At 40.4% G+C, this 26,417-nt stretch overlaps 1 protein-coding gene across 1 annotated transcript; it reads right to left on the reverse strand.

Moving 5' to 3' along the window:
- Nucleotides 1-4,879: 4,879 nt before the first annotated feature.
- On the reverse strand, nucleotides 4,880-26,001 carry prss12 (serine protease 12). The gene is made up of 13 exons (XM_070918698.1): nucleotides 25,668-26,001; nucleotides 23,900-24,038; nucleotides 22,644-22,816; nucleotides 22,252-22,402; nucleotides 21,470-21,648; nucleotides 20,475-20,616; nucleotides 20,099-20,319; nucleotides 16,475-16,616; nucleotides 12,725-12,930; nucleotides 11,930-12,008; nucleotides 10,925-11,047; nucleotides 7,582-7,877; nucleotides 4,880-5,219 (listed from the first exon to the last, which is right to left on the reverse strand). The coding sequence occupies exons 1-13, from the start codon at nucleotides 25,999-26,001 to the stop codon at nucleotides 4,888-4,890; spliced, it is 2,517 nt and encodes an 838-aa protein (XP_070774799.1). The 3' UTR covers nucleotides 4,880-4,887.
- Between the last annotated feature and the right edge of the window lie 416 nt (nucleotides 26,002-26,417).

Below are 26,417 nucleotides of genomic sequence, written 5' to 3' on the forward strand. Positions count from 1 at the left end.
AAAAAACCCTTAAATGTCAAACACAGAAACCAAAATTAAAGAAATGGATATGACAGCATAAGATGTTTTTTTTTTTTCTAATGACCAAGCAACACAGATGAATCCTATTGTGGACACACCTGCACACGCACTTGTGAAGTCACATAATCTTTGGCCTAAATCGTTGACAATAGACTGTTTGTTTTCCAAGGTAAGTGAAAATGACACACATGACAGTTTGCTTGTCGAAGAATTTGGCCCTGTCAGGTATTGCATCAGTCACCATTAACTAACCTACCATACAATAATGGTCAGTTTAAACAACAAGGTTATTTTTACTATTCCTGTTTTTATAAGATAACACAGAAATGTACAGAGCACACAACTTGTCAGACTACAAAATGTAGACAATGCTGTTCCACACAAAAAAGACAATAAAAGATTAAAAAAAGAAAACCAACATTGGGCTACGTGATGACAGACTGCTAAAGCCTCATATTAGCTTCAGACAAACTTCTAAATATATTTTTGCTCAAATGATTTTGTGCATCAGTTATATTGAAAGTGCATTAGGAAAATATCTTGTTTCAATAAAGACATGGGTGCCTGACTATTGTTTTAAGACAGACTTTTGTGCATTATGAACCTATCCTTTAAGGCACAACATGGTAATCAGATACATATCAGTTAGAGAGTTAGAGGGTGTGGGTAAGTGTTTTGATATACTGCAGTGAGGGTTGCCAGGTGAGATTGTATTCGTCAATCTGCTGTTGAGCTATTTTTTTTCTCTGATCATAAATGGTAGAACATGTGATGGAGGGCTTCGACATTACAAAAACAACAGGATATGAAATTTAGCCATGCAGTCACAAACCACCATCAGAGTTATGCCTTGGGAGTCTAAGCAGTCCAATGTCTAGAAGATAAGAATGGAAGACTGCACTGAATGAGAAATCAATTAAAACATCTATTACCAATAAGATAGGAATGAAGTCCACTACATGTGAATGTTTTGAGAGGGAACATATGGTCTATGTTTGAAAGACATTTTGACTCTTTTTAAGCAACCCTTAAACCCATCTTACACTCTCTCTCTCTTACACTTTCTGGCAGTTATGGATGAAAGTTGAAATATACAATATGGCTTCCCATAAATCATTATCTTTATCTACAGTAGCTCCGTCCCTACAGTAGCCCATTGTGCTTGTAAGGAGCCAGAACTGACTGTGTAAAGGGATGAAATCATTTCAGGTATTCCAGTTATGGCTCATTTACAGCAGGGTTTGATCTTTACTGCAGAGTTCACAGGGGCGGGTAATTGCAGGATAGCAGTCTGTGTTTTTACTAATTAAGACTCTTGTCTGCATATATTTGATTTTTTTTGGATAGGATATTATGGTTGTAATGTTTTGTGGTTTGTTACGGCATAGATTAAACAGATGGGCTCACAATGAAAGGAGTAAAAGTGTGTAGGGGTGTGGTTGTTGAGAGAAGAGTGATTGCGATATGAAAAGGGGGATTTATTTACAGCCAGTGCAAAGCAGAAGTTTCAGCCCACTAATATGCCACCAGAAGATTTAGCTTGTTGCATCATCTTTTTCAATAGGTGTGTAGATATGTTGTCCCAAACATTTTAAGATTATAGTTTCAAAGATTAAAGTTTAAAAAAGGGCCATGATCCAGATGATGGAAGTGCACTCATGTGTTGCAGATCTAGATATAATCAGTCTAAAAGTAACACAAATCCCAAATCTATAAACCTTCAAAAGCAGCTGGGTGAGGAGGGAGTTACTAGCAGCCAATTTGATGTGCATGAGATCACTCTTATTCAGGTTTAATCATTATCCTTAGATCTTTCCGAACTGGTTTTCCCAAGTGTTGCCAGAGTTTAAGGGATGGAAACAGATATGAGCAGAAATAAATTATCCGTGTATAATGAGACCTTCTGTTCTGCACCACCTCTGGTGACAGCTAATATAAGCTCATTAGTGCAGAGAGCTATAGCTAGAGGTTCAGTGGGAATAGCAAAGAGTAGAGTTGGTAAAAGACAAAAAAAGGCAATGCTGTCTGGTTCCTGTATTCATCATTCTATTTGATTTATGTTTATGCAGAATGTTATGATTATGATTTTCGTATGTTGAATAATTTGAATGGAACTGCAGCACTAAGATTTGAAAAATTTAAATCGGCAGACAAGAGTGTTCAAAGATATCTAACATCAAGACCAACACAAGAACAATGTAAAAAATACACTGCCATGACAGTTTTGATTTAATTGAATTGAATTAAATTTTAGATTCAATTAACATACATGTGTTTTTATATTTGCTAATTTGCTTAGTTAATTGTTTATCCATTTTTTTGTTTCATTTCATTTATTTCAACCAAAAAAAACACATCTAAAATTAGTAATAATTTTTGCAATGTTTAATAATGTTTTTCATGTTTCAAGTCATAGTATTCACAAAGCTATATAAGCTATGCTATTTGATTTTCCATAATATTCACTATATAAAATGAGCTCCCATATTTTGTAATGTGTAATAATGACCACAGGAGGGTACCCTCAGACAATAAGGATAACTGTGTTCTAGCAGAAAGCAGTTCTTGCCGTTCAGGCAACAGATTTAGCAGATGAAAAAAACAAGATAAATTATGATGGAGTTGCTCGTTTACTCCCATAAACATCCCCCCTGCAGCATGTTGTGCCTTCTGAGTTCAGTAGTGAAAAGAACTATCTGCTTCTGTTTTCATGTGTGTGCAAAAGACCTTCGCCTGACTACTATTGTGCAACCATGGCGTCCGCTTGACACATCATTCATTTTTTATAAAAAATGTTGTGTAACTTCACTATGCTTCATCAAAAGTCTATGAAGGCAAAAAATGAAAGGTTCTGAGATACAAAGACAAGTAAAAGCTAAAATCTAAAATCACATTAGTAATTCCTTATTTTTATGATGCCTTTCAACATAATTTAAAGCATTGTCTTGGGTTTTGCTTTTGCTTTTGATGACAAATAATATATCAGGTGTCATTATCTCACTTAAGTCCATATATGAGTGGAAGGTACGTAAACACAAATCATAAAACAGAATGAATGGAGATACACTTTTGCAGCAAGATCAGCAATTGCAATTGAAATCGACATCCATACAGAATTATGGAATCTCTAATGTGATGAGTTAACCACAAGATGGTGCTATTCTGTTGGATATTAAAACACTGATATAAACAGTATTGGGGAAGTATTTGGCTTATATGGACAAAAACCATCGAGTGAATGCATAATAAAAGAAGTGCTTTTATTGATTGCTGAAGAAGCAAAGGTATAACAATATCTTTTCAAAAATGTAATAATTGCACTGAACATAGTTTTGAAGCACAAGAGGAAAAAAACAAATGCTGGAAAGATGAGAATATTTGCCATTTATTTTTCCAAGATGTCATGCAGCGTCTCACTGTAACAGTTGGTCCCGGTTATCAAATGCGTGTTGAGTCAACATGACGTGTTTGCCTTGTAAATGAGGACAACCCAGAAAATGGCTGCCATTCCTGTAGACACTGTGTGTGGTTGTGTGTGCATACACATAGTCTGACATGGCGGCGCTCACTTTGACAGTTTTCAGTCAGAAACAAACCTGAAAGATGTGTGTCGTTCCAGCAGCATTCTTCAGCTTTCAGGTGTGTGGGAATGACAGAACGTGTTACATAAAGTGCAACAACCACTTTACCACAAAGTATGCGTACGCACAAACACCAAAATGTTTTTACAAAAACAGATTATGGCCATTATTCAAATATTTGAAGTGTCTTAAGTAAACACACAACAAACTCAGACTTTTAACAAAATCTATGTTTATGCAGAAAAGTTACAGTACATTGAAATATAACACACAGTCAGTAAACACCAAATAAGAAGGCAGTGTAGTGTATGTTTTTTTCAAGTGTACCCGATTGTCTCCCTTCAGTGTTGTCAAAACCTCATTAACACTAAACTATTCCACCAGGACAAAAGAACATGAATTAACAGTGTCGATACGACAAATCAACACTTAGAAATGCTGTTGTGTGCTTTGATTCAGAGACACTTTAGTCCCTTCCTTTCTCTGCAAATGTCAAGCAGCATTGAGACAAGGAAATATACTGATTGGATGTAAATTATAAATGCCTGAGTAATTACTAAGACCTGAAATCTGCTTTTTTTACACAGTAAAACAAAGAGCACAATGGAGAAACGTTACATAAACAAGAATGATATATTTCACTTTGGCCAATGTCAATATGACTAAAATGCTTAACACAAAAGCACTGAATATCATGCATTAAGTACCTAAAGGGGGGTTCTTAGTGAAAGCTTGCAAATTCATATCATGCCATTACTCACTGTGTATGCATGAGTGCATGCATGTATACTGTATGTTGGTTTTTACACTGTGGTCCCTTTTCAACATGTTCAATCACATATTTCATATCATAAATTACAATATAACTTTATAACAAAAGCAAGCACAGAGAACATTATTTCAAAAGGATAAAGACATTTGGGTGTTGTATGTAATTTCACAAGAGACAACAAAAAACATATATTTAAGTTATGGCATTTTCTTGAGTTGAGTTTTAACACCATCCAAAATTTTTCATCTCATGACAATATTAAATCATTAAAATAAGTGCTAAAGACTTAGATGAGAGAAAAGACATGCCTTCCTCTCTCCAAAAGATATTAAAAGTTTGTAGGAGAAAAAGTCCAGCGGTGTCTTGTCTCTCCATTTGAAAGTCTGGTTAAAACTTACATCACAGTTGTTCATGACTGAAACATGTTGTTGCATCAGTTGTCACCTGACCAATTGAGTATTGAGTCATTCTTTCTGAATGAGAGGTCAATTGTTTCAGTTCGTCATTCACCTTTCATCGCCTTTTCTCTTTTCTGTCATCACGCCCAATCACCTTCCGTATCCAGGAGCTGAAGGCAGAGACTTTGGTGTAGACGCCAGGGGACTGTTGTGTCCGGCATGCATTGCCCCAGGACGTAACCCCGTAAACCACCCAACCCCCTCCCGGGCGCTCACACACCAACGGACCGCCACTGTCACCACGGCAACTGTCCACACGCCTCTCCGACTGGAAGCTGCCGGCGCAGAGCATGCGGCTTGTGAAGGCACTGTGATAATGCTGCTGGCAATGACGACGGGGAAGTAGGGAGAGTGGTGCCTGCTGTAAGGTCTTTGAGTATGAGCGGCCTGAGAAAGAAGGAGAGTGTTACATTTTAGAATGAGAGGTTTGGAAGAGTGTGTGTGGGCATCTATGTGTTTATTAGTGCCAAAGGTCAGAGACTAAAATGTAAAATGAGAGGGGATGCCAAGAAGTGTCAGAAGCCCCAAAATGTATGTAATGTAATTTTTCTGCAGCCTTCTATAATGTCAGCCTTTCACTAATTGAATATTTGTGTTTTAGCCTAGCAGCAAGATTGGATGGATTGCCATGACATGTGGTACAACTCGTTGGTCCCTAAAACTTTGATCCCCTGACTTTTCATCTAGTGCCATCATCATCAAAATTTCTGTTTACCCTTTTGATGACTTGGTCTATGGTTTATAACAAAATACCTGCAAAACTAATGACATTTCATCACCCTCAGCTGTACTGTTTAGTGCTAATTAGCAAATGTTAGCATGCTAACAAACTAAACGAAGATGGTAAACATTACACCTGCTGAAAATCAACATGCTAGCATAATAACATTACTTTGTGAGCATGCTGACTTTAGCATTTAGCTCTAAGCACCACTGTCCCTATATGGCTGTAGACTCTTAGTCTGGGTTTATGCAACCTGTAATCTGTTTTAATTTTTACACTATTTTCAAATTGTTTTGACATTTGTGGATGTGAAGCACACAGTGTTTCCCATGTGCACAACTCGTGCTAAAGAAGTTTTTATATTAAAGTTTGCCTTTCCTCCAGACTCCACTTGACTCAGCCTCATTCATCACATTCTTATCAAAGGCTCTCTGACTTTTTTCAGGCATTAGAAGCCTCTAATGTACAGATTAATCAATTTCAAGGTTTCTGGCACAGTTAAAGAGAAGATATTTTCTTTCATTCCATGAAGGTTTCCATTATACATCTTTTTCTGTCTCTTTTAAAAAAATAAATCCAATTCCCCTGCATGCAGACCTTGAATAACTTGCTAACTTTACTGTTGGCCTGGGGAGGTTTTAGACAGAAATTTGCTTTCTCTAATACACGTGCTGTTGCTGGCCGTTTTTTTGAAACAGCCAGAAAGGAGCTTCAACCCGGGGCCAAAATGTGTGCAGAGGTTCAAACTATTCCCCACACCCTACCCCCTTCTACTGTACCCCCCTTTTATTAGCACATCAAACAACCAGTAGCGTCAAGGACATGATCCTTCCATGGCTTTCCACACGTGAACACGGCCGATTGCGTTCAATGGAACCATAAAGGAACCTCTGCTGAAAACTACAGCGGTGGATCTTTTCCTGGCTCTTTCCATGACCACACAGTGTTATTAACTATCCATGGTAGCTTAGGGTGGTGTGTATGTGCGAAGCGTGTGTGTGTGTGTGTGATATCGGAGTGGCAGGTAGCCAAATGCAAACAGCTGTACAAAGCACACATCTCGCAGATCTCTTAGGTTAAACAGCTATTCCCACCATGATGCACTCCAAATAGACCGTGTTGTTATCACACATTAAGTAAACTCATAAAAACACTCTCTTCCAAACACAAACACACACTCTCTTCCACACACACATTCAACAGACATTAAGGAAAAAAGACACACCAGCCCCTCAATAGGGAGTACATGTTTTTGCATAAGCGTGTACTGTGACCTTCTGCAGCCCTTTGTGACTAAGTTGCTATGATTAATGACATCAGCATGTAATTTAAAGATCACTAACAGATGTGTGTCCCTGTGCACAGTCAAGTGTATGGACAGATACAGAGCATGAAGTCAAACAAATACAATTATGACTTACATATGGTAGGAAAAGTATTGTAGTTACAGCACATGATTGTTTTACTGTCTGTCCAAATATGCAATAGACTTTAAATATCTAGTCCCAGTGTGACATGATTTTCTTTTTTCCTTCATTAACTTACTGTTTTCTTGCGTTTCTGCATTGTTTATTGTTTGTTTTCACTTGCTTTTTTAAACTGTGACATATCTTCTACCTTCCAATTGCTCTGGTAAATATTTAGAATGAAATCTTCTTAAATCAAGCAGGTTTTTCAGTGTGAATTTGTAAAACCATTTCATTTGAATGACTTTAGCTTTAACTTCTTATTCAGCCTGCATTCATTTAAAGACCGAATTAAAAGCTGCTAGATTAGGTGTGACTGACCCAAGGAAGAGGAGTTAAAGAATATCCCTGATCATGGCGCATGGCACATCTATAATGTGAAAAATTACATTATAGAGATGAAAAAAGTATCAACTCAAATTACGCTAGCTACGCAAGTCATCTCTTTTTTCTGCACTGCCTTTAACTTAAAAGAATTTAAAGGTGAAATTAAATGATGTCATGTTTTGATCCATGTGGGCCACCTCCCGTCCACATGCAAACACACACCCACCCTCACCTGTGTCACCCCAGCCGGTAATGTGGCAGTTGCTGGCTTGTTTGAGCACTCTCTCTCTCTTCATGGGCAGACAGGCGGGGAGAACATGGCGGCTGAATGACACACACTCTCCCGGCATCTGGCCCACTGCCCCCGGTGACAGACGAACCAAGGCCAGGTCGTAATCGTTGCTATGGGAGTGGTAGCTTGGGTGGAGGACAATCTGATCAACGGCGTATTCCTCTTCGTGCTCCTCAGGGACGAGGGAGTGGTAGTCTCCCACTCTAACTTTATACTGTTTGGTGCTGTTTCCATACCTGCAGAGAGGGATGGATCGAGAGAGGCCATTAGAGAAAGAGTGTGTGTGCGTGTGTGTGAGCAATACCACTGGTGATACATAAACCATGAGCAATAAAATCACGAGCTCTGGCAGGGGTTACCTCAGCAATAGTTCATCTGGAGCTGCAAAAGTACAAGTATGTTACACTGAGCACACGCAGTCATGAAGTCTGCAGTAGTTGCATATGAGTAGTGGAATAGATTTTAAGCTTTTTTTTTCAAAGTGTGTAAGGCTTCACAGGTTAATCTTCCAGCAATATTTTGGATATGTTAACCCTAACCCTTATGAGAAACAGCACAACCTTCTTCATGCAGCTGTCTCATGGTTGATCCACCAACTTGCCTGATTTTCAAGGGTGACAAGGTGTTTTTTTCACTGGTCACTTTTGGTAATCAGTTGGTATTACCTTCCAAATCTCCTCTTGAAGTATGTACATGAAAACATTTTTTTAATGTTTATCTTTTTATACCCTTGTTTAGACTTTTCTTGTTGATTTTTATATACCTTTTGTATTATGTATTGTGTTCCCCTTGATGCTTATACATATTTAATATGCTTAGTCAGAAAGCCCTAAAAGCTTTTCTCAAATAACTAATCAGCAACATGGTCTCTCTTTTTCCTCTGCTGTCCCTCCTATCCGTCTTCAACACAACATTGTTGTAGTGCTTTTCATACATTCTATCAATTCACTACAAATGATGGCGAAGCAAGGGTTGCACATTTCTTGCACTACTTACAAGGGCCAAACAAATGTCAACTTAGACAGAGAATGAGTTTAGACAAGAATGATAACAATAAATCTGTCATTGTGTCTGTGTGTTTATGCTTCTGACTCATAGGTTGACATAATGAAGTGTTTTCCATGCTTGCCATTTACTTGTTGGAGATGTTTGGCCTTTTTGAAATAAAGTGGGAGTGAAGGAGAAGAGAGGAGTACGGTAAGTCAGGGACAAAGACAGGACCAAAGGAGGAGGGAGGGAGGGAGGGAAGAGGAGATGAGTGAAAGAAGGAGGCCTTTCGATAGAGCCAAGTCTCTGTGTCCAGTTACAACTGGTAGTGTGTTTCCGGAAAGATCTCCTGACCTGGGAATACCACGACGTTCCTGGCAGAGCAGAGACACTGCTGACCAGTCATCCACGTACAGTACATACCCATCTACACGTACACACACACACACTCAGGCACACAAGTTTTGAGCTGGACTGACTCACTCTGTCGGTGTAAAGCTAATGAAGACTGGTACAAGACTGCCAGGCTTGATCCTGTGCTAAATGCAAAATCTGGGGTTTAGAATGTGAATGCGACACCTAAGTTACCATTCACACATTGTTGTTGTTGCTAAAAACAGTTAAAAATATGCTGGAGTTCTGTTACTGCTGGCAAACCCCCAGCTGTACAGCTACAAAGTATAAATAGGTTTAATATGTTGACAGCATGTGACCACTGACCTGAGGTCAATTTTTATGAATCCTACTAATCAGTAATGGCAGTGTCAGGGATAAGGTAATATGATCATGTTAATCACATTTGGTAGGTGTACTTTAACATGTCATTATAAAATCATCTGTGCTTGTGGGCAAATTAGAACAAGCACAAGTGGGCATGCCAACTTGTTGATGTGTTTTCTGTGACTGCATGGGTATATTTATTTATGTGATAGTTGCTGTGTGTGAGCGCATGTGAGCTTGTATGTGTGTGTGTCACCCTATTTTGGTTACCATATATGAAAGGTGACACTGTAAAGTCGGAAGTCCCTATCTTGGTCTGCATGCTCTGGCTTGCATGCGGCAAATTACTTTTCAAAGCTGTCATAGTTGAAGCTAACAGCTTGGAGCACTGAAGACTGATATGTGATCAGGCAGGCAATAGAAGTACTTTGTAGTGTCTGACCTCTCTTGTCAGCTTGCAATGTCTATGATAACGAATATCCTACCTACAGCCAAAAATAGAGAGATACAGAGGTTCTTGTATTAGGTGTACAACTGTGGCAGTGGAAAGGGCCTGGGAATGGCTCGAGAAACGGTGCTGGAACGGATTTAGTGAATGGCCTCTTCCTCTCTTTAATGTGGAAACATCAGGATTTATAGTGGTGGAGCTGCCGGGGCCTGTAAAGAGTTCTGGTTTTCCTACCAAACCCAAACGTTGGAACTAATACCTGGTAACGCAACCAAAAGATATTATCCTTAAATCCTCTGACGACTTTACATGTAATGTATGAATATCAAAGGCAGACTTTAGGGTTAGTGCCCTCACAACCCTCAACTTTCAAAATTGCAAAGTCTCTCTCTGTTCAATTCATTTTCTTTTTTCTTTTTTTTCTGCCTTCTCTGCTGTATGCATTAGATGATGGATTTGAAGTTGGTGGTACCATGATGTGGAGGCCCCCACACCAGATGAAATTGAGATGAAATAACTCTGGCTGGCTCCCTGCCACCTGCAACCACAGCCAAACCACCACTGATTGCTACTCACATAGTTTCAGTGCTCATGCCTCTGTCAGACTTGAATATACTGAGGTAGTAAATAAGTCGTGATAGCAAATAAATAAACTAAATATATGCATACACACACCCATATTTCCATGAATAAAGATAACTACAAAACTCCAACATATTCAGAAAATCACACAATGTAAAAGGTAGATGTGTTTATGTATGGATTTAGAACACTAAATTATTGCATGTTTTATGTTGTACTTAGTGTGTTTTAATTGTATATTTATTTTTTACTGTATGTTTTCTAGAGCTTCTTGGTTGCATGTTAGAGTGCTGCTTGTTTGCCTAACATGCAACGTACAATGTGATTGTCTACCCACATGCAGAATGTGACCACACTTAACAAGCTGCAGACCCGTATCTATCAGACTCTCAGCCAATCACTGTCTTGCTCGGCGCATAGTCACGCAAAGTCATCTTTTGAGTAGAGACTATGGGAACAGCAGGCGAAGTGTACTCCCTGCAAAGCCTTTCAGACTGTGACACATACATATATGTGTGTGAGTAGATGTGGGGGTGTGTGTTTGACCTCTTGAAGCAGTGTGCCGAGGTGAGGACCCAGCAGGTGTCAATAAGAGTTGCTCCACACACCAACCTCCCGTCTCCTCGAGATCCTCGCAAACGAATCGCAGCCTGCCATGGCCAGCCACCCCTACAGACATGAACACACAGCCAAGCATGCACACACACACACACACACACACACACACACACACACACACACACACACATATAAAGACAAGCAATTATAAAAGTTCACAAATAACTTAAAATGCAAACATGGACACATCCACACAACAGCATTTTCACAGGAGCAAATTGGGTCCTATTCATACAATACTAAAGATATTTTACCATACTATAAAGTCAGAGCATATATGGTTGTTGTACCTTGATTTATAACAGAGCCTTAACAGGTAGCCAACATAGCAACATGCATATTCTCTCCAAATATGATTTATTTGGAGGACACTAAACATTAGCATACCTGGCAGAATGAGCGGCTATGTAAAGTGTAAACATGCACACACACAACTCAGTATGAAAAACATTCTTTGGTTTCACATCTACCCATAAATGTGACTGCTCGCACCGGTTGCATACAAATAAGCATAAATGTTGCCATTCTCTCTGTTTATCCCAACCTCTTTCTGTCTCTCTCTATCACACACACACACTCACTCACACACACGCACACAGAGCAAGACAGTCATAACCACTGGATTGGATTGTTTAATTCCAGAGAGTTTTTCATGCACACCTGTTTCTCTTTAATACAAATCATTCTAGATGACACTCTGACATTTGACGCTGACACTCGTACTCACTTGCATGCTTCCATTTACCCATATATAGTGTATGTTCATGTCTGGAAGCACACGCAGTTGTATATTTATTTGCATGTAGCTTCAGATCAGCTGTTTTCCATCTAAGACTTGTTGACTTGAAAATGTGTCCAATACTCTTTATTCTATATGTCTCTGGAAGGCGTTCTCTGTGCTTTCATTAATCCCTCCTGTCCCTTACAGCTTACCTCAGAGAGTTTTCTCCTCCTATGATTCGCCGCTGGCGAGTGTGTTTGAGCCGCAGACCACAAATTGAGTTGACAGGGTCTGACAGAGACAAAAGAGGAACCATTGGGTGTGTATATGTGAGAGTGTGTGGGAGGGTGATGATTGTTAAACCATACATTCAGGCTCAGATGTTGCTCTTATTAAATATTTAGACTGATAGAAAAAATAATAAAGTTTGAAATTCATCTTTTACTTCTACATATGAACCAGCAAATTAAATAAATGAGACATAATTTCCCTCTGTGTATAGGTGATGTTAAAATCTACAAACATAAGTTAAGTGCTTTTTCAGAGGATGTAATTTATCATACTGAAGAGACAAAACACCCTCCTGCACTGGATTGACTGCAGTATGTGCACGTGAGAAATGGAAGTAATAGCATATGTGCAGGTAACAGATATCATTGTATAAGTCTGCCCTGACGTATGACAGACAGGGTGAAGCAATAACATTGCTCTCTCCATTTTACCATCTGGATATATATATATATATATATATATATATATATATACACACACACACTGAAGTCTTCCCTGCTTTCCTCTCAGCATCTTACCTTCTGACTTTTCTTTAGTCATTTGTTTCTCATTAGTTTTTCAGTGTATACGACATATTGGAAATGTTTGCCAAACACAGTATAGTCTCATGCATGCTCAATGCACACTCAGATGCTCCAAATAAATCACAGGAGCACCATTTTTTTTTCAGAGGAACGTTAAGTAAAAAAAAACAAAAAAAAACAGACCTGACTGACCTTTGACCTCTTTGTTGCTGGGCTGCAATTCACCATAGTCACAGATGACCCCAGCATCCTCACTATGGCGACAGTTGTGTGTGCCGGGTGCCTGTTTGATGCAGTCTGCTAACGAACGCTCGTCTCCGCTGCACTTCACATTGTCCACATGGATGGGCCCTGTCCCTTCCCCGAAGTACGCCATCACACGTGCCTTCGCCACGCCACTGGGGAGGATGGAGAGCACACAGAACACACAGACATTTCATTGCCATTGCCATCTAAATTATATTAAAGTGGAAAAACAGTCAAAACAATAGTTCATACTGAGGCTGAAGATAAAAGTGAGTAAAGTTTATTTATATAGCACTTTTCAAAACATGAGTTACAAAGTGTTAAAGCATTGAATATAAGAAAGGCAGGATAGAAATACATTCAAGAGCAACAAAATGGAATTTACAAAACAGATAACATCAAGATTCAGTTGAATTGGATGATCTAACAGTAAGAGGTAAACTATTCCAAACTTTTGGGACAAAGACACCAAATACTACATTGCAGTAATGTGCTCCCTGCACTCTGTTTTTCTTAAGGACAAGGACAAGCTGCAGCATTTTAAACCATTAGCAGATGAGCAACAGCTCCTGTCGGAATTTGAAATGTAGCAATGTCTGTTTTGTAAAATAGTCTAATGAGATTTGGAATGAGAAGGCCAGATTTAAGGATATCTTTTTTGTTTTCTTGGGTTGTAACATGTTGATTTGCTTTAAAAAGAAAAAAAAAACCTTCTGTCATTAAGTGATAAAAACTCTATTATGTATTTTTTTGTATGTAATTCTGTGAATTTTCCAAATGACCTTTAATCATATCACAAACGAAACAGTTCAAGAGATGAATGCTTAGCTACTACATCTTTATCTGTGTGTGTGTGTGTGTGTGTGTGTGTGTGTGTGTGTGTGTGTGTAAACATATAGGTGGTGATGACGTGTTACTTTCGATGTTATGATTTCACATTCTCTGGCTGTGACGCAAACCAGGTCAAACCACTTTTACAATCTGATAACAACAGTATTTGGTATTTGTATCACTATCTCACCTCTGACTTTAATTAGCAAACAGCTAAGACACAGAGGCCTGCAGGTTGTGGTTGTGTATGTGTGCCTGTATAGGCTGTAGCTGTGATTTTAATTAAGATTGATAGATAACTGAGTGAGAGGATCTCAAGTTGCGTCCCTGGGGTTTGGTGGGTGGCAGGTCTCGTATTCCCACTCATCCAAAGGGAATCTCGTGTCTCTTATTGAGACATCTAGCATTGTGTCTGTGTCTCCAATAGCTCCCTGAGCAGTACTTAGCAGGCAAAGGGTGAACCTCCAAGTCACTTGGAACTAAGCCAAGAGACTGACATCAAGCCTGCTGGATGTGTTTCTGTGGCAACACATAGTAACACAACATCAGTCAAAAAATGCAACAAAATCTGCGTTGGCTGCTGAATGCTCAAGTTAGGAAGGAAAGCCAAGAGTTTTCTCAGACATCATATTTCATGTACTGTCCATTTGCCGTGAATTATCTTTACATTTTTGGATAACCATTTTTCAAATGGAATATTTGTTCTGTTTTAAATATAGCAAGGGAGGGTGGAAAAAAAGATGCAGCCAAGGCGACTTTGATAATAAACTGCAGGTACTTATTGCAGTTTGGACAAACATCGAAAAAAGTCTTCAATCTAAGCAAAACCTCTTGATGTTCCATTCTTGTCACATGGCAACACATTCACAGTGTGACTTTAAAGGCAGGCTTACAATTAAACCCTATCTTTAATTATATTTTGAAGTTAAAGTGTATGTAAAGCACTGTCAAACTTCATCAGTATATATGACATATAATTATGCTATATAAATACATTTGCATTTTTGCCTTTTGCCACATTATGCACAGAGTGCAGCATGGCAGATATACAACATAAATGGCTGGAGGTGGACAAAAAAGTTCCCTTTGCATTCAGGTCAGTTGCTGTTAACAAGATATAATAAACTGTAATAGAACCTTAATTATTGCTCCATTGGTTTTTCTACAGTAATAGTATGAAGTAGTGGTACATGTAAGGTTCAGTCCACATTAGAGGCTTTATTTAGACCACTATCAAATTAAATTGTTGCCAAATTATGTTTACAAGTTTCCAACCTTCCCCGTGTGTGTGTGTGTGTACGTGTGTAAGTTGTCCAGTTTCATGTAGGTCCTCATTCAGGGTGACTCTGGGTCAAACTGTTGACTTTGAATATAATTTGTGTGAAAGTATGTGTATGTGTCTGCATATATTTTGTTTTATCAACCCCAGAGCAACCTCTAACCTTTGGAGGCTGTGTATGTAATGACACCACACCCTGTGTGAAAGAGAATGATGATCCTAACATGGCTTTTACACGCCTCAAACACGCTTCCTCTCTCTCTCTCTCACGCTTATGCGCTCCAGATGTGGCTTTCATCTACACACAGATGTGTCACAGAAAATTGGGTGGCTAAGGGATGAGTGTCCCTTGCTGAGGAGTGATGAGAGAGAAAATGAAGACAGTTTGTTACGGTACAGTTTTCCCTTGCCATCCCATTGCCATTGTTTTGGAAAACGGGACAGTGTCTCAGAGGAAGAGATAATGGGACACAGAGAGGATGAGATGAGGTAGTTTGCTTCGCCTCAACATATCTGTCACTGCAAATATGTCATTTGCACAATTGGCCTGCCCTTTCTCTGGATGTTTATCTTGGCTCTGCAAAAGGGCACAGCTAAAACCTCTAATAAAAGCAGCTGGCAGCAGACCAGAGGCTCACAAGAAGTGCTCAAAAACTCGAGTGCACATTTTGTTTTTAAAGATTAATTAATGAAATACAGTAATTCAAAGCATACTGTAGTTTTTCCATTGTAGGTTAGCTTGAAACTCGAGACGTGCATGATGAGGTGCAAACTGAAAACAGGGCAGGGTTGAGAGACAGACACAGAAAGTGGGAGCGAGTGTAAGACAGATGCTAAGTCTAAGAAGTGGTGATTGATTTTGCAAACAGAGACAGCAACCTGGATTAACTTAAGTTTAATGTATAGAGTGATCACATTGCAATGCCACAGCTCCCAACTGAGCTTTTCTCCAACATTTTACCTCTATTCCAACATCCGAACCATGACTGAAAATGAATAAAAAAATCTGCTGAAAATAAGAAAGATAAGAAAAAAGATCTAGGAATAATGGATGGTGTGAGGTGTATGGATGAGAAAAAAGAGTCCTGATGTCCTGATGCACACACCCCCACACATGCACTGTATACATTCAATGTAACTGAATAGCTATCGGTTATCAAAAAAGCCAAATGTAAAGCCAAGACGGATTTGTAGCAGACTGCAATCTGAAAATCTTTCTAGATGTTGAAAAGGTGTAAATGCACTAGACCAGAAACAATTAGCCATTAATTGATAGCTCGATCGACAGAAAAATACGAACTACGTTCATTTTTTTATCAGGTTTTCTTAGCCTTCTATTATATTAAACTGAAAATCTTTGGTTTGTTTGACTGTTGGTGGGACAAAAAAAGTCCCAAACTCCTCCCAATTGGACACTACATCGGTAAGCGGCATGCGGAATTAGCCATGTCTGCCGAAATCGCAAGCAAAATATTCTTCTTGCTTGTTCTCCAAGTCTTTGTGTTTGTTGTAGTTTTTATCCTGTCACCCAGAAACACAAGGCTATCAAAGGGGCTACTGCAACACACATGCACATACACACAAACCTGTATCCCAACTGTCGACACACCACCTCAGCGTCGCGGTCAGTCCATCCGTCATCACACACGGTTCCCCATTGTCTTGACAGATAGAGCTCCACCCGGCCTTCCCTTAGGCTCTCTCCTCCCACAAGCCTTACTGGCACACCTGAAGATCACACACACAAACACAATTTAGACCGACTATACAGACTCACCTTGCAACAGATTTGTTTCTGTTCTCTGAAGTTACCCGAAATGCCTGAGTGAAGAAATACCAGAAGACACTACATACACATTCCCTGACAAACCTGATCTCCCGGGCTAACATACCAAGTGAATGGGGCATGTGCGCTCATGTTCCTTACAAAGGAAGCAGCTTGAACACCTGTCTGTTCTCATGCACGTAACCACTTGTGTGTCCAGAAGGGGAAATTGTTAAGACTCCTGTCACTATGTAAAGACCATTTATTTTCACTGGCTCTCTGTTTTTCACACGCTCCCTCTCTTGTTTCTTTCTCTCTCAAATGGTATTCACTCACACTGTTAATCAAATCAGTCTGGGCTTTAGGTTTAAACAATCCATCATCGTTTGTCGCACACAGATGCCCAGACATGCACACACAAACACACACACACACACATTAATCTCATTTAAGTGAATGCCAATGACTTTTCCATGTGTGGACAGTTTCCGGATCAGTTTACACTCTTGCCAAGTGTCAGGTATTCTTAAGGTATTATATGTATAGTTGGTTGTGGGATAAAACAACTTCAGCAGTGGTCAGTTCAGCCTGAAATTGTTCCCTGTGACTGTATTGAGTTGAATGACATGCTGCATTCAAACATTGTGTGTGTGTATGTGTGTGTGTGTGTGTGTGTGTGTTTGGGACAGGAAGATTAAGATTAGGGGAGTTAATTGTGGGAATGTTTACTTCTTAGTTGATGTTGGCTACTGAGGAAATGCTCATCTTTGTCCTCTCACTTACAAACACAAACTGTTTTTTCCCCCTCAGCACACACACACACACACACACACGTTATATTGCTGCTCTGACACAACCCTAATGTGATGGTCTCTCACAACAGAGAGTGAAAGAGAGAGAGACAGAGTGAAAGCGAGAGAGGGTTCAAAGCACAGCCGGGCTTATCTGCTTTTCCTCCTTTTCCAAAAACAACATAAACCAATCTGCCTGTGGCATGTTGAGGGGGAAGGAGGGATTAGCGTACACACACAAACACTCAAACAAATGCACACAAACAAACACACACAAAAACGCTATGTAGTAACGACATAATTCTTTAGTGGGTGTTTGTGGGGTGAGAATGTCCCTCAGGATCTTGCCAAACAACATAAGCTACCTAAACCCAACTTATCATCACGTGGGACATAAAAACCACGATGAATCCTTTCCGTGACATTCACCAGACTTATCAGACTCATATCTGTTGCATTCAACATCAAGACAGATGGCAGAGAATTCAACAGTTATATACAGTATGAGGTGAAATCTGAGCCACTACTGGTTCCATCCAGCTCTATCCTTACACATCTTTATTGGTGTCTGGAGGCTATAGACATAAGCTTGATTAATGGTGCTACCATTCAACCCTTCCTCCCTGTTTCAGCAAGTAGTAACACAACTCAACTCTTCTGTCTCTTCTTATAAAGAGGTAAGAAGCGCAGTTTTGCAGTAACACTGATTTTGTGTTATGTGATGGTGTGGCAACATGTCTGGAGCCTGGTAGTTATTTTGAAGTTGGGTACAGTGAAGAATAGTGGCATGAGGGAGACTTACTTTAGGTAAAGGTTTGCAGTAGGTCCTTTTAATCATGATGACTTTACAAGCAGCCCAGTTATTAAAGCAGGACAAGCCAACTAACAGCTGTGCTTATTAGAGTCAGGGCTTACATCATCTTCTATTCTGTCGGCTGGACAACGTTGGCTTTCCTCTTCGAAGTAAGAGGAGATCCAATTGACTGCAGGTTGAGTTTGGCAGAGATCTTACAAACACAACTCAGATTGGCTTGCACTTCCATTACCTGGTTTTATTAAGTGAAGGGAAATTACAGGCTTTTATCATTTGGTTTCCTGTTCTTCACTGCCAATAAAGTATGTGTGCTTTTAGTGCAAAGTTAAGCTCCTAAAGTCCTTGTTTTAAGATAACATTATTACTACTAATAATATGAATGTCTTATTTTTAGTCTTGATTGCCATCCTTGTTCTTATTATTACAAAAAGCTTTATGAAAAACAAAAATTCAGTGCATGGACCATAGGGAAGTAAAATATGAATATCGATCAGCAATTTAAGTACAGGAGTAATTTCAGTGTTTCAAGAATAATGTGTTATTAAAAGGGATTTTAAACAGGATTAAAAAAAGCTGAAAAAAAAAACTAGCAAGCCTGTTCTCATCCAGCTAGCCATTCCAGAGTTGAGGGGCCCAGATGGCAAACCCTGATAGTTTTTAGTCTCCTCCTAGGAACCACTAAAAAGGAACAAAGAGAGGATCTCAGGTGGAACTCAGGTAATAGGGGGTAAAAGGTCAGTCGTCAGGAGCAAACCCCGTATGAGCTATAAAAGTGATTAAAATACACATTCAAGTCAACTCGGAAATGCACAGTGTAGAGATGTTAAAATAGTGGTTTTATGCACTCTCCTACTGGATATCAAATGAAATTGGGTTGCTGCATTCTCAAGTTATTAAAACTTGTGAAGATTACATTGTTTTAAACAGTATAGAGCATTTCAGTAATCCAGATTAATTAGATCAAATCTTGTCATTTTCATTACTGCAGGAAACAGAACTGAATAACTGATTTCATGTGTTCATTAAGTTTATTGTAAAAATGTGTATTATTGGTAATATGATAATATTATTGGAGAACAGTAAACCAAGACGAGAGGAGATTCTACTGAGATAATATGGACCTATGATAACAAATCAAAACTAATGTACTGAAATTAACTTCTATGTATGTAGTTTGTGGTTTCTAAAATCAAAAGAGAAATAGATGTTGGTAAAATCATCTTAAAAAACGGAAACTGTCTTTAAATTATGTGGCATATGAATGGACTGAATCTTGAGGCACCCCATAATTCAAAGCGATAAGAGGGAAGCCAATCTAAAACAATACCACAGATGCCCCCTCACTGTTTAAGATGTTAAAAATCAAATAATCAACCATATCAAAAGCTATATGAACTAACATAAGCAAGAGTGCGAAAACGCTATAAAGAGCTTTGCGAGTGCAGCATTTGTGCTATGACCAACTTTAAAACCAGAATGGAATTCCATGGAAAGACCATTACCATTTAGGTCTATGTTACAATTGGCCAGAAAGATCTACAGATTGCCCGCACATGCTCTTGCTAACTTCCCAAACCTCCCACCTCTAACCTCGAACACCCCCAAACGGACATTCCCAGGTGTGTTGTTATAACTAACCTATGGCTTCAAGTAGCACTATGGTAACTGCTCTTAGTCTTTCAAAGTCCAAAAACAGTACACATGTACATACATTATACATAATATCAGTATCTAAACACATACAAAATCAACATTTTAAAAGTCACATTGAGCCTCTCTCACCCATTCATCTGTAACCTTTTACATAGGTCTTATAGTAAGAAGTAAGATTCTGTCTTACTGGTTGGAATACTCTCTCCATTGTGCTCAGGGCTGCATGCGATGTTAACATCTTCATGGTGTGTACAGTCATGACGGAGCCACTCCCTCCTGTTGCACAGCAATAGGCTGGGCTCTTTCCCTGTGCAGCTCACATCATCCAAAAGAATAGGACCTGAACCCACCCCAAAGCGTGGGACTGGGGTGATGTCTAGTCCTTCAGAAAGGAGCGTCTCACCTAGTCTGCAAGGTAGACACACACGAACACGCATTTTTTTAATTCATTAATAAGTAATGAGAGTTCATGTGTGTGTGTGTGTCTGTGTGTGTGTGTGTGTGTGTGTGTGTGTGTGTGTGTGTGTGTGTGCCTGTCTGGGGGCATGAATACTTAGCATTACCTGTAACCAAGTTGTCGACACGCCACATGTGTGTTCGAGTCTGTCCAGCCGTCATCACACACTGTCCCCCACTGACCACGGTAGAAGACTTCTAAACGTCCCTCATTGCTGCCTGCACCCCCTACCAACCTAACAGTACCATCTGGAGAGAAAGAGAAAGACAAACAGACAGACAGAGAGTTAGGCAATGTCCTCACTAATAATATACATTTGAAAATGTACATTTTTTCCATCCAGCTTTTTTAAAAAGACATCAAAAATAGATGTTTCCTTATGGCCTTGCACGTTTTAAATTATTGTTATTGATCACAATACAACAATAAAAATGCTGCAAATTGCATTGCAATTATTCAGAAAAGACACTGCTGTGTCATTTCTGGCAGCAGTAACCTGAGAGATCCTGTTCGGACAGAATAGCCTGTGTCTGTAGCCAGGGTTCAGTCCTTAAGATTTCAGCCTTTACACACTGGTCACCTGGCAACACACCAGACTTACTCCTCCCCACCTTTCCCACATTGTTTGCTGGCCACCTTGCACTCTCCTAAAAGCTCCCCTCCAATGCCTTGCTGGTGAGGAAGGTTATGTTTTCATCTTACACCCTTCTCATGAGGGTCTTTGATTTTTTTTTCTCTCCTAAAACCAATTTGCTATACCTTTTTCAAAGAAAACATTTTGACTTTCTCATAGCAAGAAAAGCACAGGTGTAACTACTAACTCTATTCAGTTTAGGCATTCCAGTAATCCGGTGTGCACAATACCACGGCTGTTGTTATCAGTTACACTTGTGTTTGGCAAGTCAAAATGTCTGCCGTGTGAAAGCTCTAATGTCTCTAGCAACAAAGCTTGAGGCGTCATGGGTACATGCACACCGCCACGATAAGGTGAGAATTCCTGGAGGGCCTTCCGTATCTCTATATGTAAAATATGAGTGCATTTCACTTGCATGTCTTTGTGAATATTATGGATTGCTAATGCTGAGACAGGTGTTGTTCTACCTGTAAGAGGGCTGCAGGACACTCCTGCATCCTCAGTGTGCAGACAGTTGTGTTCCCCCCAGGCATTTTTTGGACACTGCTCCAGGGTGAGCTCATTGCCTGTGCAACGCACCTCATCCAGCCACACCCGGCCTGAACCCCTGCCAAAATGTGCCTGGCCCCACGCCCTCGCCACACCGCTACAAAGAAAAGAGACGGTACAGGAGAAGGGACGGTTTGGTTTTCAGTAATACTGATGCAATTAAAAACAGATGTACTGCCTGGCCCTGATTTACAAAATACAGGGTATGGCATGTTGTATTTGTTTAATCTGGAAATTGAATGGATAAATGGAATAAACCTATTGCATTTCAAATCAGATTGCTTGTCACGCACACCCAAGCATACATAAACATTACAGCACCAACACTACAGTGGCATACACAAAAAAAGCACACAGGAATATTTGCGGAGAGTGTAGTGTTGCTAAATATGCATATCTCTGTGGTACTAGAATTCATGCAGGAACAATGAGCCTGATTCACTATCTGACCCCCAGATGTTCTTTACTGCGCGCTCCTCTCGCTGTGTGTCCGAATGGAAAGAATACTTCTCATACTTTTGGAGACAGAGGGAGAGACAGACGGCTGGACACCCACATTAACTCATCACAGCTTCCTACTCTATCTTTCTGTCACAAATGTTCCTCACTTTCTTATACTCACAATGTATTTCTTTTATGACAATTATTGGTAATGTAAATATGAACATTGATATCTGTGTGTGTGTTTGTGCCCCTTCACCTCAGCCCCAGTTGTCGACACACCACCTCTGCATCACTGTCGTCCCATTGGTCGTCACATATGGACCCCCACTGCCCTGCATGGAAGACCTCGACTGTGCCCTCTGACCCCGATCGACCTCCCACCAGCCGTATAGGGAGCGCCACTACCGCTGAAACGCACACAAGCGTAAATACACACACTTACACGTAGTCTTCTTAAATTATCTATTGCAGGATGACACAAAATGCAGGGACTTTTTTTCATTTTAAAGTATATATTGAGGACATTTCTAAAACTGAGTAGGGGTTGTAGACTTTTAGAGGGTTGGTAGAGTTAATAGATCTCATTATATTCATGCAAACCTCTGTCTATCCATCACAGACCTATAATTCCCCATGAGGAGTTCCTACCTTGCTGCTGGGTGCAGGTTATGGCTGCAGCTAGAGAACACTCCCCTCCATTCCAGGTAGTCTTAGGACACTGGAGCAGGTCTGGCTCCTCTCCCTGGCAATGGACCGCCCTCCAATGGAGCTTGGCCATGCCTGGACGAAACAGGGGAACTGCACGTGCACGACCTGAGATCCTGGAAAGGGATCAATAAGCAAACAAGTCACTTATGCTAATGTCAATACTTCTTTTTTAACCCACAACTGACATCAAACAGCGAATCCAGTCTTATTTGTTAAGTGAGGTGATCGTTAATTAGGTTGCATTTCTCTTGAAATGTTTTTTAATGTCTTAGTATTGCTTGTCACTTCACATAACATCATCTTAGATAAATCCTGCAGCCAGGCTAAGTTAGCCCATCTTAGAGCAAAAAGTAAAGCAGCCGTTTTAGCTTGGTAGCATTAACCTTGAGCCATCTGTATGTTCATGATCTGCCATTCCAGGGCCAACGCGGTCAGCAGTTTTACACCCAACAGCTTTCAATAACTGGCCTCATGAAAGTCATCACCAACGATTCCAGCTGACATATGGCTGACATTTGCCCTCTTTCCTCTTTCCGCTGTGGACATTCACTGACTCCTGTGAGAATATGCACACACAGGCATGTGTTCATGTCGGCATGCCTTCCAGTGCTGGTGTTAGCGTCAACATGTGTAGTGAGTGCACAGAACATCTCTGTTCTCCAGAGAGCTTTCTCAACTGACTACACCCAAGCCTATGGACACTGTCGACATGTATGATCTGTCTACAGGCTCCCTCGAGACCCGGCAAAATAGTGACTCTTCTAGCATGAAAGCATGTCATAATTCAAGACCATGAGACACGGTCGCACATGTGTGTGTGCGAGAGAGAGACAGAGACAAAGAGAGAGCTGGTAACAAGGTAAATAGCCGAGCACTTAAGGTATTTAAATACCTCTGGGGAATGGGGGTTTGGAATGCAAGGGTCACACAAGAAAAAGTACAAAGACTGTGGACAGAGTGCATGCATTTGTAAGTCTGAAACGTTGTGAAATTCTCTAGCATTCCCACCAAATTTCCATCACACTCTTACCATCTGTCAGACCTCTGAAGGCGGCTTCACATTGTGAATTTATAGGGCAGATGGTGATTGTACTTGCACCTGTGTCTGAATATGTATGTGAGAGGGAGGGAGAGGCAGCAGGGCACAGCAAATAGTGCATGTCTGAGCGCATGTGTGTGCATGTGTGCTCTCTCACCCTTTGCCCAGTTGTCTGCAAACCACTGCAGCGTCTTCGTCCCCCCAGTCATCACTACAGACAGACCCCCACACTCCTCCCAGATAGACCTCCACCCTGCCATCTAGCTTGGAGCGGCCTCCTTGCAGACGCACAGAGCCTGGGAGGAAAAGAGGGTTGGAGAACCGTAGATGTATAATAATACTGCACATGCAAAATGGGAGATAAAAGATGATACAAAAGAAATAAAAGATGTGTCACACCTTATCAAAATATATAAAACGAGTAGGGCGTTGGAGCGTAAGATGGGGGGGGGGGGGTAAAAGGGGCAGAACTGCGTGCAAAACTGGGATGTAAAAAAAAAGAGAAAAAGCTCAAGAGGAAAAAGAAAAGAAAAAAGGAAGGCAGGCTGTATTTGATTTTTTAAAGATGACAGGAGCGCACATACACTGGCGCACAACTGCCTTATAAATGAGCCAGTGAATCTATCTATATCAAAACCGTAGGAGTTCTCATTTCACTTCAGTTCATGACATCCATTGATATAACATTTTGTGTGTGTTGTCACATCAACTAGTCTATAAACAGAAAAAAAAACAATAAAGAGCTAGTGCTTGTACATACAGTGCAAGAACGTAAAGCGGCTGTTTTTTTGACTATGTCCTTCTGGTTGACATATTCACACAGATTTTCTCCCTGTAGGGCCCCATACCTCACTGCAATACAACAGATTCTGTGCATACGTTTCCTCATAATAGACATGGTTACAGTGTGTGTGGGTGCATGTTGTTTATTGTCATAGTAGCCTGATTGCTTTGTGTGTGCCTATTTGATATATTTGGGTTATTATGGCAACAGATATAATAATAACCTCTTATTGCCATCAATAAGAGCTATCTGAATTTAAATCAGAGAGAACATCCAGTGTGTGGTTCTTTTGTATTTTTTGCAAAAGGTCATACACATAGAATGAACAGGCTCCAATTTCGGTGACCCCTCTTAAAGGCATGTAATTGTCCAATATCTTTCATAACTGGATCAATGTATGTCAATACCATGTATCAATTACCGAAAGATTATTTATCCATGATGTGCCAACACACTCCAAGACTAAAAATACCACATGCTGCTTGTCTTGTGCCAGATGGAAATCTATTCCTTTCACCACTCTCTCTCTCTCATTGCTCTGCCTTTCATCGGTCCAGAGATGTATTTTAGCAACACCTAGTAGTTCACACCTGCGGACTTGATAGGTATTGATAATGTCATGCTGCCCATGCCAAACTATTTTTATGTGAGAAGAGAGATTTTATTTAGCCTACTGGCTGTACTCTCCTACACTGGTGATCCCTTGGGCTGTGTTATTGCCACACACACCATATAAGCAAATACCTCTGCACTCATTACAGCACAAATGTGCTTAGACTTGCCATCTGCATACACTATGCTCACACCTGGGACACTGAAGGTGTGTCCAGTCTAATTACTTCAGCGTGGTCTTCCTGAGCTGAACACAATGTGTTAACATGGTTGCACACCACTGCAAAAACCGCTGCACATTATCTGCTCTTTGTAAGCCCAAATACAAATGAATATAGCATGTAATCTGTCACATGTCAAGGACGTCCTGTATCATGGCAGCCTGCACTGACTCAATTCATTTGGGGATTTCAGTTTGTAGGTGTCTAGTTCATACTGTGTTTGTTATATTTCCACAGATTAAAGATTACTGCATGGATCCCTACAAAATCCAGTATTTCTGTGTCTATAGGCCTGCATGTTTGTTTACCTTGTTTACAGTCGCAGTAGCCCCAGTCCACTCTGCCTCTGTGGTTCCTGAAAAAGCACCAGGGTCGGATCCTGCCGTCCGGGTTGCGACAGTGATTGTGCTCTCCTAGTCCTTTTCCCGGGTAGCGCTCCTTGAAGCCGGTCACTTCGGTCCAGTTCATGCACCGGGTGCCGGACTCGGTGACGTCTATCGCTCCCCGGTAGAAACCGTCTTTCCCACGGCTCTGCACGCAGTCAGTGAACGGCAGGATGAATGAAGGGACGCTGCTGGAATAACAGAAGCCGCTATTCGCGGCCAAAAGCGCGGCTGTTACAGAAAGAAATGCCAAATTCATGTTGGGTCTCTGATTGTAGGCAGGTGAAGACAGTGGCTTCTATCATCAGTAGCTTCTATCATCAGCTGAGGAGACGATTGTCAGTCAGCCTCATCGCCCTGCCGTGGGGCGAGAGTGAGAGCCGGTAAAGGAAAAACGACGCGGATCAATGAAACTCCTATTTGCGTGGGCTAATGTGCAGACAGCCCCCCAACGAAAATTCAGTAACACATGTTCGAAGTAATTTTCCTTCATTGCGATTTTACACCATTTCATTCGATGTGGTAATTTTATAGGCCTATCATCCAATATAAAGTATTTCTATGGTCTAGAGCAAATTTACAGGGAGTAGGCTAAAGGGGAACCCATCCAGTAGGCCTGTAATGTGAGAATTACTGTAAATAGTAGGCTATGTGTAATCCCAGAATACTATCATC

This window comes from Enoplosus armatus, chromosome 2 (genome assembly GCF_043641665.1).
Source record: "Enoplosus armatus isolate fEnoArm2 chromosome 2, fEnoArm2.hap1, whole genome shotgun sequence".
NCBI lineage: Eukaryota > Metazoa > Chordata > Actinopteri > Centrarchiformes > Enoplosidae > Enoplosus > Enoplosus armatus.

Excerpts from the sequence above, each read along its gene's own strand:
- prss12 (XM_070918698.1), bottom strand. The coding sequence starts at position 26,001 with ATGAATTTGGCATTTCTTTCTGTAACAGCCGCGCTTTTGGCCGCGAAT. Across the intron at positions 22,403-22,643 it reads AACCTGCACCCAGCAGCAAG|CGGTAGTGGCGCTCCCTATA; the intron begins GTAGGAACTCCT and ends TGTGCGTTTCAG. Across the intron at positions 11,048-11,929 it reads GGAGGAGAAAACTCTCTGAG|GGGTGGCTGGCCATGGCAGG; the intron begins GTAAGCTGTAAG and ends TCATGTCTGTAG.